Source organism: Xyrauchen texanus, chromosome 21 (assembly GCF_025860055.1).
Source record: "Xyrauchen texanus isolate HMW12.3.18 chromosome 21, RBS_HiC_50CHRs, whole genome shotgun sequence".
NCBI lineage: Eukaryota > Metazoa > Chordata > Actinopteri > Cypriniformes > Catostomidae > Xyrauchen > Xyrauchen texanus.
The window spans coordinates 16,984,334-17,001,661 of NC_068296.1; the positions used below are offsets into that span (position 1 = coordinate 16,984,334).

The window sequence follows — 17,328 nt, forward strand, 5'->3', positions numbered from 1 at the left end:
CAGGGTTGGTGGTTCGAATCCCGGCCCACACGACTCCACATACCGAAGTGTCCTTGGGCAAGACACTGAACTCCAAGTTGCTCCCAATGGTAGGTTAGCGCCTTGCATGGCAGCTCTGCCGTGTGTGCGTGTGACACAGTGTAAAGCGCTTTGGTAACCTCTGAGCTTAGAAAAAAGCGCTATATAAGTGCAGACCATTTACCATACATTGTAATTTTTCTTCAAGAGCGATTAGACGCAGGACTCACCCCGTCAACGATCAAAGTGTGTCACTCAACTATATCTTCGTATCACTCACATGAAACCGGCGCCTCTATAGACAAGCATGATTTAATCATAAAGTTCCTTAAAGGAGCAAGACGATTAAACCCACCTCGGCAGGATACAGTCCCGATTTGCGACTTTAGTCCTAATAGCTCTCGCAGGCCCGCCCCTGTGTATTATACACGTATTATACACTGTTTTTTTAATTGGGCTGCCCCCCCCTCCCCCCCTTTGAGCCTTTGGACTCAGTTGATTTGCGTATGCTCTCTATTAAGACCGCACTACTGCTGGCTCTGGCCTCAGGAAAACGGAACCTGGGGGGGTGAGACTACTACATTTGACCAGAACCTGATGAGTGTTGCATTTTTTTAGTGCAACACCACTTAAGACTTATCGAATCAAGTCCAATTTGTGTGTGTTCAGAACAAAAATTATTCATGTCAAAAATGATCTTTACAGTATTTAAAGGTTAAGCTTTTAAAAAGACTTACATTTTCAAAAAAGGCTTTGCCAAGCCAACATCTAAGTTTGTCTTTACCAATCTAGTTTGAAATTTGTAGTTTTATTTTAATTATATTGCAACCCACAACTGAAAATGTATTATGTGCATTATTTTGCACTACTGTGATTAATAGAGAATACAAAATTTAAATTTACCTTAACCCATTTAAATCTATGAACTAAAAAAATGTTCTTGTGTGGGCAGTACTCTAGTCTAAAAAAAAAAAGTAATTTCACTCAAGTTTAGCAAACAATGCAACCTTCATTTTCAAAACGTTGACAAGTACATTTTGAAAGCAAGTCATGTATCACGAGATCACGATTAATCAGGTTGCCTTGAATATATATTGATTTAAACATGTTAATTCAAAATAGAGACGGAAGTATGGTTACATGAAAAATTCTATACAACTTTTAGGGCTTTCACTGATGGAAAAAAATTATAATAAAAAAAAACACTGAACATTATTTTATCACGCCATCTTTAATTTTTGATGGGAATGACAATCAGTCTGTGAGGGATAGACATACAATCTTTTAATGGGCTGTACTGTTGTTTGAAGCAGATGTAAAAAATAAAAAAACTTCAAAATTTCAAGAAATTTTAGCATAAAGAAAACCTAAAATAAAATGTGATGTGATCTAGGAGCTTTATTCAGTGCATACCATTGAAAAGACTGACTGACGCCTTTCGCTCACAGCCTCGTTTTCATTCATGTGAAAACATCCAAAATGCAGCTACTGTGAATAAGGTATATTGGTCATGTTTCTAAAATCATAACATTCTCAGTCAACTGGGTCATTGGATTCATTCTGATGGACTGACTTCTAGGATGAAATCCAGATGGAGTGACAAAAAATATTTCATTTGAAATTGGGAGTCCATTTCTTTTATGTTTTCCTTCCAAATTTGCTCTTCTTGTCCTTATTTTTCTTTATCTTCTTGTCTTGCCATTGTTCTTTCTGATTTGTGTCTTCCAGTTTCCTTTTCTTGTCACTAAGGGAGAAAAATGAAAGTTGAGTTCATAGCAGTTCAAGCTGTCTCCATCCAGACAAAACTCGAAAATAAAGGTCTCTGACATTTGTGTCCTCCACATGCCAGAGCTCCATCTTTAGTTTCTACACCTACCTTTTTATGCTAACAATAGCCGTTTGTCCTGCTTTCTTCAACACTTGGTCCCACTCCTCATCATCTCCTCGGATCATGTACCTTCATAAAAAAAAAATATAAATAACAAGAGTACATGTAGAACTGCACAGCCTTCTGACAGAAAATGTCTTCATGTCTTCAGTGGATTCAAGTTATCACCAGATGTACCAAATTACAGTAACACTGATGAGAGAAGGTTTGCACTTATTTTAAGTATAAAATTTAATATCTATAATGGTAATATCTGCATGGTAATAGTTAAATGAAGTTTGGGCCATTGCTTTGAGATTACTCACTGTGAAAGATCCATGTCTTTAACCTTCTCCATGTCCTTTTCGTGCCTCTCTTGAAACTCTTTGGCAGCCTCATTCTACAGGTGAGGCGATATAGTCAACATTTTCTCACAAAACAATGACATAAATTTTGACTACAGGCTAAGAAACAACATACTGTTACAATTATCAAACAATTGTAATAGACTAAAAATCTTAAGTCTTGTACCAGATCTTCATTTAGTGTCTGTGCAGTTGGTTCCATGCTTATGTCTTTGGTGGCCACCATCTCTGCCTCAACTGCCTTTTCCTGAAGAGTGTTGAAGAACTGCAGAAGAGTTGAAAAAAATTAAAAATAACTACACACTGAAACAACAATATAGAGTGGAGTAGGCCGAAGAGCAAATAAAGTGCAGAAAGTATTCAGACGCCTTAATGTTTTTCACATTTTGTTATGTTGTTATGCAGTCTTATGCTAAAATGCTTTACATTTTTTTCCACATCAATCTACATTCCACACCCAATCATAAAGCAATAAATCAGATTTATTAAAAACTGAAATATCTCATTGAAATAAGTATTCAGACCCTTAACTCAATACTTAGTTGAAGCACCTTTGGCAGCTTCAAGTCTTTTTGGGTATGAATCGACAAGCTTTTCACACCTGGATTTGGTGATTTGCGGCCATTCTTCTCTGCAGATGCTCTCAAGCTCTGTTAGGCTGGATGGGGAACATCGATGGACAGCCATTTTCAGGTCTCTCCAGAGATGTTCGATTAGGTTCAAGTCCGGGCTTTGGCTGGGCCTCTCAAGGACATTCACAGAGTTATCCCTAAGCCACTCTTGCATTGTCTTATATGTGTGCTTAAGGCCATTGACCTGTTGGAGGGTGAACCTTCGGTCCTGAGCGCTCTGGACCAGGTTTTCATTAAGGATATCTCTGTATTTTACGGTGTTCAGCTTTCCTTCAACCCTGATCAGTCCCTGCCACTGATGGGATGGTATTGCACAGGTGATGAGCGGTGCCTGGTTTCTTCCAGACATGACGTTTAGAATTGAGGCCAAACTGTTCAATCTTCGTTTCATCACAGTCTGAGAGTCCTTTCGATTATTTTTTGCTAATTCCAAGCAGGCTTTCATGTGTCTTGCACTGAGGAGAGGCTTTTGTCTGGCCACTCAGCCATAAAGCCCAGATCGGTGGTGTGTTGCAATGATGGTTGTCCTTCTGCAAGTTTCTCCCATCTCCACACCTGATCTCTGGAACTCAACCAAAGTGACCATCAGGTTCTTGGTCACCTCTCTTACCAATGCCATTCTGCCCGATTGCTCAGTTTGGCCAGACGGCCAGCTCTAGGAGTCCTGGTTGTTCCAAACTTCTTACATGTAAGAATTATGGAGGCCACTGAGCTCTTGGGAACCTTAAATGCAGACAAAAAAAACGTTGTAGCCTTCCCCAGATCTGTGCCTCGACACAATCCTGTCTCTGAGCTCTGCAGGCAGTTCTTTTGACCTCATGGCTTGGTTTTTGCTCTGATATGCATTTTAAGCTGTGAGACCTTATATAGACAGGTGTGTGCCTTTCCAAATCATGTCCAATCAATTGAATTGCCACAGGTGGACACAAAATGCAGAAACATCTCAAAGATTATCCAGAGAAATGGGATGCACCGTAGCTAAATTTCAAGTGTCGTAGCAAAGGGTCAGAATACTTACGTCACTGTGATGTTTAATTATTTTCTTTTTAATAAATTTGCAAAGTTATACAATTTAAAGTAAAAATTTTTTTTTTGCTATGTCATTATGGAGTATGAAGTGTAGATTTGATGTGAAAAAATTATAATTTAAAACATTTTAGCAAAAGGATGAAACATAACGTGTAGAAGGGGTTTGAATACTTTCTGAATGCACTGTATGCAGTATATTTCTCAACCTTGACAGTAGCAGTGGTTTGATGATGAGCATGTTCAGAAGGCTAATACTAAACATGCTCTACTTCTAATTTAGTTAGTGGAGAGGTGTGTACATGAAAGAAAATGAGAGAGGGCTTGTTTTGTCTTACCTGCACCACTTTACGGATGATACGGTTGAACAAGCCCATAAGCTGAGAACAAGGCAAGTCAATCTTTTTCTCAAGCTCATCTACAGTCTTGTGTTGAAGCCCAACTCCCAATAGTAGAGCCTGAAAAAGGATTGATTAGGTTTTACACACAAGCCTGAACACATACATGAACACCACAGCGATGAAAACACAAGTCTCAGACACCAATTTACTTGACTCAACTTAAGACTTGGACTTCAAAAAAGAGATTTGGGTCTACAGGGACAAATATTTACTTTGAATATCACAACACGGAGATAAAAGGTGCTCTCTCGGGCACTCTGTCATATGCTTTTTCTCTGGTGAGAATGTGCGTTCATTGCTTCAACACAAGAGCTGGATTTCCATCCAGCTATTTTTATGTGCATTTTTAAATTGCGCATAAGAAACCCTGAATTTAGAGTTTATTCGATTGATAAATTCAAAATTAGCTAAAAATGTAGAAGAGTTTTGTCTTAGCAAAAATGTGCATTAAGGTGATGGAAACACTTTATTCGCAAAAGGATGACGTGTTTTTACCATTCCTGCACGTGTTTGAGTGTGCAATAGCTTGATGTGACTGGCCCCACAAAAGGTCAGACCTTGGCAGACAAATCTTCGAACATAGCCCTTGACATTCAGAAGTGTTTAACTTACAGCTGGTCTTTAAAGTGGATCCTCACAATCCGCCATAATAGTTTTGTGTGTTGGCATTCCCAGGTTTGTGGAGGCTGGCAGTGTATGGGCATTGCAGCCATTTCAGGCCTCATTATATCAACTATTACAATTATTCTGCAGCATCTCCTGGCAGCATTTAATAAAACAAGGTACAATTGCTCAAATCCTAAAAATGAAACTTTCCCTGAAGTTAAGAAGACATTCAGCTGCACCATCATAACAAGGTGGGCTCCCTCAAGATAATGTGCATGACGTAGTGGATGGAAACATGCAACATTTCGTATTTCCTATAGTACAATTTTTAGAAATGCAAAACATATCGATGATAACCCAGCTAATAACAACAACTGTTTTAATGTCCAAAGGTTTAAAAACAGTGACCGTCTGACAAGTATTGTATGCAGCCTCTTAAAAAAACAAATAAACTGCTTGTCTATCTGTGTAACCTTCACCACATATAGCATGATAGAAATACAGAATCATTAAATATTTAATGTTAAATGTAGGTAAACAGTCTGCAATGCATCATATAGTGTTAAATAAATATTAATTTTACATAAAAGTACATGGTATTCAAAACAATCTTTTGATTCAAGTAAAACCTCATATTTAAAGCATTACTAACTTAAGAAAATTCCAATAAACATTATATATAAATGTATATCTATTTTTGTTTTGTTTTTATTCTCCCCTAATTTATGAAATTAACTAGGGTTTGCAACAGGGTTCATATAACTAACCTGCACAAACAAAACTATTACCAAAAGGGACTTGCGTACACATACACATACTGTTGACTTACACACTGGGCAACAGATAATGTGATGTCTCCCAGCTGTTTGAGGAAATACATGCGAGCAATAACAGGAATCATGTCCATTATGAGATGATAGTCCACCATGTTTCTTGAATACATCTCCAAACGCTTTAGGTCGTATGGAGTGAACTGGGCAGCTAGCTCTGCACTGGTGAGTCCTGAAAAGACACAGTCACATTAAGAATTTCATTTTTCACCACCACACATACAGCATTTAGTGAAATGATGAAGATGATGTGTGCCTGTACCTGCTGGACTATCATCCTTGGCGCTCTTATTCTGCAATATGCTGAGAGCCAGTGTCGGGTCTAAAATTGCTGAACTGGAAGGAGAGCAGGGAGATGAACCTCCGTCGGAAATCTGTCCAAAACAAAGTGTCCTCTTTCAAATCAGACAGTGGATTTAAAACAGCATGGCTGAGTGAGCATTATATGTTTTATAATTAGTCTCCTAGAATAGTTGATTATGATTGGTCAATCGCAGCATTCTGAAGTCAGGTATGTTTGTTTGATGACCACTCAACTGTATAATTAAAAGGAAAATTATTTCCTACATAGCTGTGCTAGTTTCATGTCATGCTGTAGTTCCTCACACAGAATGAAATAATAGCAATCATATTAGATGCAAATATTTCACATTTATTTATTTGGTAAATAGCCATGGAATAAGCAGGAAAGTTTAAAGACACCTCTTCATTGTGACGATCCTGATTATCCTATTGCATTTAATTTTGTTCTCTGTACATACCTTGTTTTGCACTCCGTTTTTTTTTTGACAACAAAAGTCAAGAACATTTAGATATTATTAGTTATTTTAAAAGTGTTCTGACATATGGTTGCGGTAGTATCATGGCAGACCCGAGTTTCAGTCCTGACTCGAGGTCCTATCCCGATCCCATTCTCCCCCTTCTTTCCTGCCATTTATTGTCTCCCTCTCCACTATCCTATCTCATATCAGGGGCTTTCTAAGGCGAAAAGTGCCAAAAGTATACCTTGCAAAAAATCTGGACTTAGGGACAATGTATGTGTTCATGCATAAAGCAGTATAAGAGATTGGGAATACTCACCTTTCCAGAAGGCAGATTGCCACTGGCCCTGCTCTGTTGTCGACTCTGTATTAAGCTCCTTCAGCATAACGCATGAGTGCTCCCCCGTCAGGTCATTCTAAGAATCACAATTAAAGAATACATTTCCCCTTATATAGGGCCCTATGGCATTTTTAAAAAAGTTTTTCTTCCATATTCCATGTTTTCCATTTTATTATTTCTGAATTGCATCTTTTAAAGTTTAATTTAACTTTAATATAAAACTTTAAATAAAATTCATTAATAGAATTTTAATCAAATTCAAAACTAAATTATTATTCAACATACCATTACATTATTTTCATCAAATACAGTGCTTCACAGCAGTATTCACAGTATTGATGAAAGCATTGATCGATGGAAACTCTTTGTCTTGCTTGTAAGATATTGCTCAAATATAATGTTATTATTACATTGAATATGAAACATTTATATATGGTAGGAATATATTGCGGTCACAATTTCACGCATCTAGTGAAATTGAGCTTTTATTTTGGTGGAAAGTCGAATAAAGCAATTTGAGTTTGTATGTTTTTGACGACAGATGCACACCTATATGGCTTAAGTGTGCTTATTATACAGCAAAAGGGTGGGATTTAATTATATAAATATATAGTCTGCATGTGCTGCACGCTTTAAGCTTAATGCACGCTCTGCTGTCTGTAATCTGTAACAAACAGAGCATGCGTGATGCTTATACTTATGATGAGGTCTTACCAGTGTATAAGCGGCCGGATTCACACATTCCCTTTGAAACGCACAGCACATTTAGATTTAATTAAATAAATACACAATCATCTTTTGTGATTGAATCATCACACTAGTACATAATCACGACCTTAACTGTATTAAGCATTAAAACATACATTTTATCCCAAATATGTCAAATTCCATGACATTCCGTGTTTAATAGATAATCCCGTTTTTAGAACAGGACTCTATGATTCCGTCTGTGTTTTCCGCATCGCAGAATTCATAGGGCCCTACTTTTACAAAAAAAAAAAAACTATAGTCTTGACCATACTGAAAAACAATGCTGCATCCTTACCGGAGTCTGTCTTAAATAAACCGGAACAAATCCAGCCTTTTTCCAGAATCTGGAGTGGAAAGAAAGTGTGGTGATTAAGAATATATATTGGAATAGTGCAGTACTGTTTGTGCACACCATGTAAATCTGCAACTTACTTTAACAGCTGAGAAGTGAGACCATACGACACCCCCAGGTAGTCCAGCCTTTCGGCTCTCCTCTCGTTCAGCTTCAACAGCAATGGTGGCAGATCTTTTCTTGGTGACACCACCTCCTCCAGGAGACTGACAGTCTTTACACACACATAAATAAAAACGAAACAATCTTTACTGAATACGCTTTACACTAATTTCTAATTTATCGTTGCTTTGATCAAGATAATATGCTACAGTGGAAAGTTGAAATAGTGTTATCTCTTGTTTGTGACTGAAGAAACATTACAATTGCCACCCCTACACTATATTCTGTGAACTGTTGCCTGAGGGGGCTAATTTAGTTTTGTTTTGTAAAAAGAAAAAAAAGGGTTGCGACAATAGCCCATCAGTTAGGGCTTGATTATACATCTGAAAAGAGTAAATCTACACTTTAATAAAGCAGATTATCTTAATAAGAGCATAAAACTGAACTGAACCAAAAAAGTTTGCTTATTAAAGGCTGTTACCTCACTGCTCACGGATGTGATCGTATTGGCTGCTGTCTGTTCTTTCTCATCCAAAAGAGGAAACTGACCCTCATAGTATCGCTGCAGCAGTTCCAACGCACGGCTGCCGTAACCCATCTGTAGAGCAATACAATGGCGTAGCTGTTCAAACAATGCACTACTGCAGCAAATTGCATATTTAATCTTTTCACTGGACATTAACTATGCTTGTCTATAATCAGAGGAAGTGAAGATATTTACCCCCTGATAATCAGGATTCACTGCAATACGGACAATCCTGCCCCCTGAAAGTCCTCCAAACTCAGGGTCTTGAAACTAAATAAAAAACAATAGAGTATCACAAAATATTATTAGAATCCACTCTCTTGTAACCACTTGGTTAGAAGTAATTGCAAATTGGCTAAGAAATGTGAAGTTGGTTCTAAAAAAGGTCTAGCAGCATTTGTTTGCAGATGCCACTTTATAAGTGTGACTCAAGTGACCAAAAGTGTCCAAATACTTTTTTGGGCAATTATAGATTAATACAATTGTCAGTATAGAATAAACAATCTATTCCAGAATTCATGCCATTCCCAATTCCAATTACCTGTTCTGAAACAGTCCAGGGAATGAGGTCACCTGAAGCTTTCTTTCCTCTGGACAAGCTGCTGAGGATGGACTGGCGGGAGATATCTCCTTCTAGACAAACCTGTAAGCAAAAACGCAGGTGCAAATATCTTATCAAAACAACCCACAGGTCTTTCAATAACGTCAACTTCAGCTCATTATCACTAGTATCAGAATTACATGAGCTGTGGCCATACCTGCACAACTGCTAAGACTTCTGGGAGAGAGTTCTGTGTGGGTGGAACAGGAGGAAGCAGACAGAACATATGGTGAGCCGGAGCATCTGAGAGCATCTGAAGGTCATTGGGCGAGTTCTGAAGAGGAAGAGAAGAAAACGGATCCAATGCAAATTTGATATCTGGAGGTTAAGACACAATGTAATAGTTCAATACAATAGATATTACACCAATACGTTTACCTTGTAGTGTGATGCTACATAGAGTGCCATTAGGCGCTGAAGAAAGGTCTCAGAGGCTTTGTGGTAACAGAACAATGTGTCTCGATTCACATAGTAACTGGAATAAGGTATTAAAGAAAGCTAACAAAGACAGATATTACATGTATATGTTTACAACATCTTGTTCTAGGCTAATTCTTTATCTAACACCAAAGAAACAAAAGGTTTGGTATATAAACTGATGAGATGCTACAATATTTTGTTATTATGGGATTAAATATATGTATGTGTTGGCTAAACAGTTTTTATCAGGGAGGTAAAATGCAAAAGTGAAAGACAAGCTAGTATGATGTCTCAAGATGAACTCATGACCCCATGAGAAATGGCTTTAAATGGCTGTTAGAGGATACAGGTCACACGTCTGGGGTAAGGGGCAGCCGGAAATGATGCGTGGTACACTCAGACAGTCCAAACATAGCACTTCATTTAACCATTTCTCCACGTGGTCCCCTTGGCCATAGCGGATAGACTCGTGGAGGGTCACCTCATGGAGGGTTCGTGCTGCAGAATATAATGAATAATTTATTTAAAGGGATAATTCACCCAAAAAAGAAAATTCTCACATAATTTACTCACCCTCATGACATCGCAGATGTGTAGGACTTTTTTTCTTCTGCAGTACACAAAGATTTATAGAAGAATATCTCAGCTCTGTTGGTCTTACAATGCAAGTGAATGGTGGCAGAGCAGAGATATTCTTCTAAGAATTATTGTTTGTGTTCAGCATAAGAAAGAATGTCATACACATCTGGGATGGCATGAGGTTGTGTAAACAATGAGAGAATTTTCATTTGTGGGTGAACTATCCCCTTAAGCACACATTTACATTCCTTTAGTCATTGTAGTTTTGCAGACTGTTGCTAAAAATGTCTAGATTCATATTGTAGCCAAATTTAAAATGTACCCATGTATGAATGTCACTAAACCTAATTAGCATTTTTTCTTGAATGGATTAATTGGAACAGATATTGAAGTAAAAAAAACAGTATACATGGGAACTCCTTCAATACAGTTTAAAAAGCAATACAGGTGCGTACCTCATGAGAGAATGCCAACAGTTTGCAGAACTGTAATCTTAAATTTAAGTTAAATTTGAGATACAAATTTTTATCACAACATAATTACCATATTTCTGTTCGTGTTATTAGTTTTTATAACTTTACTATTATTCTAACATATGGCAAACAGTAATATTAAAGAATGACTAGTTGACTTCAAACTTCTAGTGTAAAATGAGGTGGAAATCTGTGTTTTTGTTTTTTCCATTTATGCAATTGGCTGACACTTTTATCCAAAGAGACTTAGTGCATTCAAAGTATACTTTTTTTTTTTTTTTTTCATCAGTTTGTGTGTTCCCAGTGAATCTAATCTATGATCCTGGTGCCATGCTCTACCAGTTCAGCTACAGGAACCATGCATTGGATGGGTGTTGGATACCTGCTGCCAGTTTGGCCGTGCTGGTGTTTCTGTTCTCAGCAGAGAGGTTCTGCTGGCTGTCTGCACTTTGTTGCCTCAACTGCTGAATGAGTTTAAGAGACAGAGAGCGTCCTGTCCCCTCATAGCTGCACATAAACACATGTACACATAGATTAGTGCAAATGTTATTTTACCAATCTAAAACATTAAAATCTATCAGATCTCCAAATACAGACCCATTAATTGTAGATGCCATAAACACAAGGTAAGGCCCCAGTAGTTTCTTCACTAAAGGCAGGGGGATAGCAGCAGCCTCATCAATGACTAGCAGCTCTGCCTGGCCTAACTTCACAGCATCAGCAGGGTGGATGTACTGCAGGTTAGCAAGAGAGTTGGTTGGTAAATTACGGTGTTGATCTTGTCTGGGGTTACATCTCACTACGCTTTCATATATTTAAAACATACTGAAGTGCAATATGCACACTCTGAGCAAAAGTATTGACTGAGACTCCACGATTCAACAAATATTTGCAAGAAGGAAAAGCAGAGATGGAAGCCAATTTACCTGAATGGTCTGTCGGTGTTCCCTGAAGATGTTAACACGGACCACGGCTTTGTTAAACTCTGGGTTCAAAGACTGGATTATTTCATAGTCCATATGTTCCTACAATAAGAACATCTGGTTTAACGTATGACCCTCAGATATTTATATTCTCCTGATAGATAGTCATTTGTATAATACAGCTAATTACAGTCCTGGAAGCGGAGTGGTCAATACATCGTTCCAGCTGTGCTCAAATACACACAGTAACAGCTATAGTCATTTATTCATATAAGTTTCAAATTACATTTTTGCACAAAATCAGATCGGCAAAACTATTTTGTAAATAAAGCATCTTTTCCATCCCATGTGTTGAGAGAACAAAATAGTCACTCTTGGCGAAATTTGTGTTAAATAAAAATAAAAAGTATTTTATTAAAATGTCCTAAATAACTTGCGGTTTAGAGTGCACAGACAAAACGCTCTGACAAACTTCAGGTTTGCTAGCGTTCAGCAGTAGATGCCAGAGGACAGCTCTGAGAGGTAATAGTGATTGCTGGCTAAAGGTTTTGAAGCACTCCATTGCATTTTCTGCCTAATAACTGCATTTTACTGTGACTATATTCACAGTATGTTGAAATTCTGAAAGGGAAGTAGTTTATACCAAATCTTATGTATATTCATTAGGGCTAGGACATTTAATGCATTAATTTCTGTGATTACTAGTTGACTGTTTAACATGTACATTTTGTTTTACACAAATAATTCAGTATCCCTTTTATTTTCACTTCCTTAAACTTCACTAATGTTTTTCCACACTTCCTGTGGCTAAAATTGGCATATATATATATATATATATATATATATATACACATTTCCAGGAAGTACACACTCTACTTGACTGCACATTCTAGTACAGAAACTGATTGAGTGGAGCAGTGCACACTTATTCATTACCCGCGGTGTATGTCCTGGGCATAATAAACACGGGAGCGGATTTACTGTACAGAGAATGGAGACTTCATTCACAGCCCGGTGAGCCAGGTGTGGGAAAGATCAGAGCAAGCTGCTGTACTATCTTCGCATCATCCAAAAACGCTCACTCTGTCATCTGAACCAGTGTCAAAAGCAAAAACACACGCATATACATTTATGGTGTTTAATAATGCATTGAAAATGTACACTTAAGTTTATCTTGGCAATAAAGCTTGATATAAATATGTAATTTTTATTATATTATTTACAAAGCCCACTGGAAAAATGCAGAAAATTTGGCCCAACTATTGATTCCAGCATGTCCACTGACAATGGCCATTTATCATTGTATACAGCTGTTTCAGTGAGTTCACAGTTCTCAGAAGAATGACCACAATGCCTCCACCTTCCACTGTCTCTATGGTTCGAGCTACCAATTATTGATTCCAGCATGTTCACTGATTTTATGGTTTTTATACAAACCACTGTATCAAAGATTTATACCTGTTAAAATGTCTCTAATAAATAATGTACATATTTAAATAATTAAAATAAACGACTAATCATTTTCTTGCAAGTTCTTTGAGAACAAGTATAAAAAATATATAGTATTTCTGATTACATTTTAATGTTTGTTTTAATGTACCATGATTAATCGCGATTTAACAGAAAACTAGTTAAAAAAATAAAAATAATTTAAAAATGCTCATTGTTTCACAGCCCTAATATTAACAGAAAGGTCTGGTGTCAAATAGATAATTTCTACTGTTTAATAATCATAATGATGATTACCTGATACTGGAGGGCGTCAAAACCTTTAAATATGAACTCAAACAGTGTGTGCAGATTGTCCGGGCTGGGTGATGTGACAAAAATATTGGAATAGCTGAGAATAGAGAGAGAAAGAAAATTTTTAGCAAATCATTTAAATTATAGACAAATATATATATATATACATACACACACACACACACACACACACACACACACGCGCGCACAACTTGAGAAGGAAATATAACAAGTGTGTGCATGTATGAGAGAGAAAGAGCTTGGTCATGATAGCATACACTGAACTACATACCCAAATGCAACAGCACCGGCTATAGCCAATCCCAGCGCAGCAGACTTGCCTCGACCACGGGCAGCAGTGAGAGCTACAGTACTGCGTAAGGTCTTCTCTGAAATGGCCTCTATGAACTTCAGCACTGCTTTGGCCTAAATAAAAGACAAAACGTCACATTGTGCCACATGAAACTTCAAGATCTCTATCTGTTAGTTTGGTTATACCTGGTCCATAGTTTTGCAGCTGTCCACGAGAACACCAACTGGCTGTGTGTCTTGTAAAGACTCCTTTAGGTCCTTCAGCTCTTGTTCCCGTGGAGACAGTCCATCATCCTGTTGGCAAATACAAAGTTTATGGAACTTATCTGTGCCCATTGACAAAGAGTGCATGATCAGATTTCAGACTTACCTGTGTTTTAGGGGGTAGAGGTTTGATGTTGGTAATATGACTGGAGATTGGCAGAATATTGAGTTGGTCATCAATAACAACACATGTTTTACAGGAGGCGAGAGACAGGATGAATCTAGGAAACAATTTGAAAAGGCATTGCTACAAAAATATGTGAGGCAATAGTGTCAAAAACTTTAATGGAAAGATACAGCAAACTTGATCTCAAGACATTATCACACTAATGGCTCGAAACAAAGTTTAGAACAAAACAATTTAATTTAAACTTGATTGATCTTGATCTAAATAACATTTCTATCAGCATCCGAAATTTGATCTGTGCATGTAAACATTAATGTTTTCAAATGCATGTTTAATGACACTTGATCTTCTGAATTTATATTTTATAATTTGCGTAACAAAACAAACCTTTCATTGAACCTTCCAACAACATCCTGGTGAGCCTCTGTCCGATATCGCGAATGAACATCCTGAAAGAGAACAAGACCAGGCAATAACAGTCACACTTAGATAATTGTTTTATTTATTTATTTTTTACACAAATTAGCACATTCATATATGTTTACAAGCACTTAAGGGGGCATTTACCATTGTCATTGTATACAGCTGTTTCAGTGAGTTCACAGTCCTCAGAAGAATGACCACAATGCCTCCACCTTCCACTGTCTCTACGGTTCGAGCTAAAAGGTTAGGAGTGAGAGCTTCAAAGTCCTAAAACAGGAAATAATGGTGAGATGAACTTCACTTATAAAGTCTAGAGTAATATGAAGGTCCTTTTTGAGAAGTGTGTCACTGTTGTTACCTGCAGAACACACATGCCATATGTGTTTCCCAAGATCTTGTGAGTTTCATTGTAGTAACAGTAGCGGATGTTGGTTGCAGCAACAAAGAGCTCAAAGGGATCATCCTGTTTTAGATTCAATGTTCCCGTTTTGATCTTCTTCTGCAGCTGCCGCATCCTCTTCTTACGATTACTATAAAAGAAAAGATTTGTATACAAATGCTTATACTACGGACTCCCACACTTTTTGACCAGAAAATTTCGATGACTTTTGCATTGGAAATCTTCCAAATCATTCGCAACTGAATCATTCAGACATTTGTGAATCAATTTGACTGATGATTCATTGAAAAGAACCGACTTTAAAGGAATATCCCAGGTTCAACATAAATTAAGCTAAATCGACAGCATTTGTATCATAATGTTGATTACCTCCTTTTCTTTAAAAAAGCAATAATTAAAGTTACAGTGAGGCACATACAGTGGAAGTGAATGGGGCCAATGTTTGGAAGGTTTAAAAGCAGAAATGTGCAACTTTTAAGTTTTTTTAAGAACTTATATTAATTATTCTGTTAAAACAAAAAATTAGTTTGAGCTGCATGTTGTTTGAATAGTCATTTTTACAGCCATTTTAGAGATGGTGACATTACACTGTTGTAATATTGTCTATAACTTTACACAGAAAAGGTTAGAAAGTGATTGTATCACAAAAAATCATGTTAAAATACATGCTGTTTATGTCTTGTGACTATACTTCTGAAACAGTGAGTATTTTAACATTTACAGATTGGCCCCATTCACTTCCATTGTAAGTGCCTCACTTTAACAGATTTTTGACCCTTTATTTTAAAGAAAAGGAGGGATGATTCAAAGTTACTTTGTGTGGTAATCAATATTATACAACTAATGCCGTTTATTGAGCTTAACTCGTTTTTGAATCAGGTATATTCCTTTAAACAATTATTCGGACACAAACCAGCCATCACTATGGCTTGTAAGCAAGGTTTATTCAACAGAAAAGCAATATATAGTTGACAGTTTAGTCAGACGAGTAAGGGTCTGTCATCCGAGATGTCCATTAAAAGTTAACATTGGGGGGGCTAAAATGTTATCATACCATGAGTAATCATACCTGCTAAATCCAAGCTCCTTTTTGTAGCACCATAAGACTGATGGCCGGGCTCGGACTGTAGCTTTAGACAGCATGTGATGCAGAATGACAACCTGGATGCACAGTACCGTACTGATGAGTGAGTTTAGGTCTGGTTCAGCAAACGTCACACAGGAATACAGTACTATTAAACACAGTTATGCATTACCTGATCTCTTCCGCGATCACCAACAATAACAAACATAGATCGATAATGTTGTGCGACACCGTTTTCTATCTGGACACGAATACGATTGTCCACCTTCTTCCGAAAAGTGGCCATGGCGTCAACGCTTCACCCTGTCAACGCGATTAGTGAAACAAGTTAAGGACAGTAATTAAACCCAAATGTGTGTCATAACCTGAAATAAAACAACGTAGTGTGTCGGGAGAAAATTACTTTTTACCCATACTATTTAGCGAACAGTCAGATATTGGCTCATTTTTAGCGTATTCATGAATTATCATAGAAGACATACCTTAAATGTTGTGCCTATGTTGCAAAATAACACTATTTAAATATCAAACACAACTTTGCGAGAAAAAAAGCTATCTCATTTACAATACACCATCACGCTCATACATTCACGTGGTAAAAGGCTCGCAAAAGGACCCCGACATGATGGACCACAAACGCAGACATATAGCTGTCCATGACATTGCCTGTTCAGAATGTCGGACGTTCAGCCATTAAAGGAATATTCAGGGATCAATACAAGTTAAGCTCAAACGACAGCATTTGTGGCATAATGTTGATTACAACAAAAAAATAATTTTGACTTGTCCCTCCTTTTCTTAAAAAAAAAAAAATATATGTATTCCAGTGAGGCACTTACAATGGAAATTAATGGAGCAATCTATAAACGTTAAAAAAATATGCTATTTCAGAAGTATAGCCTAGACATAAATATGTGTTAACATGATTTTAGTGTGATCAAATCTCTTACTAACCTTTTCTGTGTAAAGTTATTGCTAATTTGACAACTTTGCCTGAAATGACTTTTTGCAGGTTGGGATGCCTGCATCTCTGCCTTTAAATCCACAAAAATTGGTCCCATTCACTTCCATTGTGAGTGTCTCTAAGTAACCAAGTCTTTGCTACTTTAAAAGAAAAGGAGGGATGAGTCAAAATTATCTGGCACTTTTTTAACTGTTCAGGCTGGAAGACAAGTTTAAAACCACTAAGATTCAACGGTCGTGATTTATCCAGCTGAAATAAAAAATATTATTCGCCACCATATTTGGTCACTTATTACATCTGTGGTGAGGTACTACATACTGTGCAAAAGTCAAAGGCACATTAGATGCATTACAAAAACATTGGTTTTAAAATGTTCATTTTAAACTAGCAGCATTAGTGTGTCAATAGGAAATATACATTTTAGATTTCCAAACATTCC

General features: G+C 37.2%; 1 protein-coding gene across 1 annotated transcript; it reads right to left on the reverse strand.

Annotated features, from left to right (window-relative positions):
• Positions 1 to 989: 989 nt before the first annotated feature.
• Positions 990 to 16,531, reverse strand: nat10 (N-acetyltransferase 10). The gene is given in 30 exon segments (XM_052152297.1): positions 990 to 1,762; positions 1,895 to 1,975; positions 2,212 to 2,285; positions 2,417 to 2,515; positions 4,247 to 4,366; positions 5,745 to 5,917; positions 6,008 to 6,068; positions 6,070 to 6,119; positions 6,826 to 6,922; positions 7,892 to 7,940; positions 8,029 to 8,162; positions 8,532 to 8,648; positions 8,772 to 8,846; positions 9,118 to 9,219; positions 9,335 to 9,451; positions 9,556 to 9,652; positions 9,945 to 10,095; positions 11,032 to 11,156; positions 11,247 to 11,383; positions 11,576 to 11,674; positions 13,319 to 13,412; positions 13,608 to 13,741; positions 13,814 to 13,921; positions 13,998 to 14,112; positions 14,406 to 14,467; positions 14,586 to 14,708; positions 14,800 to 14,971; positions 15,911 to 16,002; positions 16,098 to 16,228; positions 16,408 to 16,531. Coding segments are annotated over 29 exon segments (3,078 nt in total). The 5' UTR covers positions 16,212 to 16,228; positions 16,408 to 16,531; the 3' UTR covers positions 990 to 1,656.
• Positions 16,532 to 17,328: the final 797 nt, after the last annotated feature.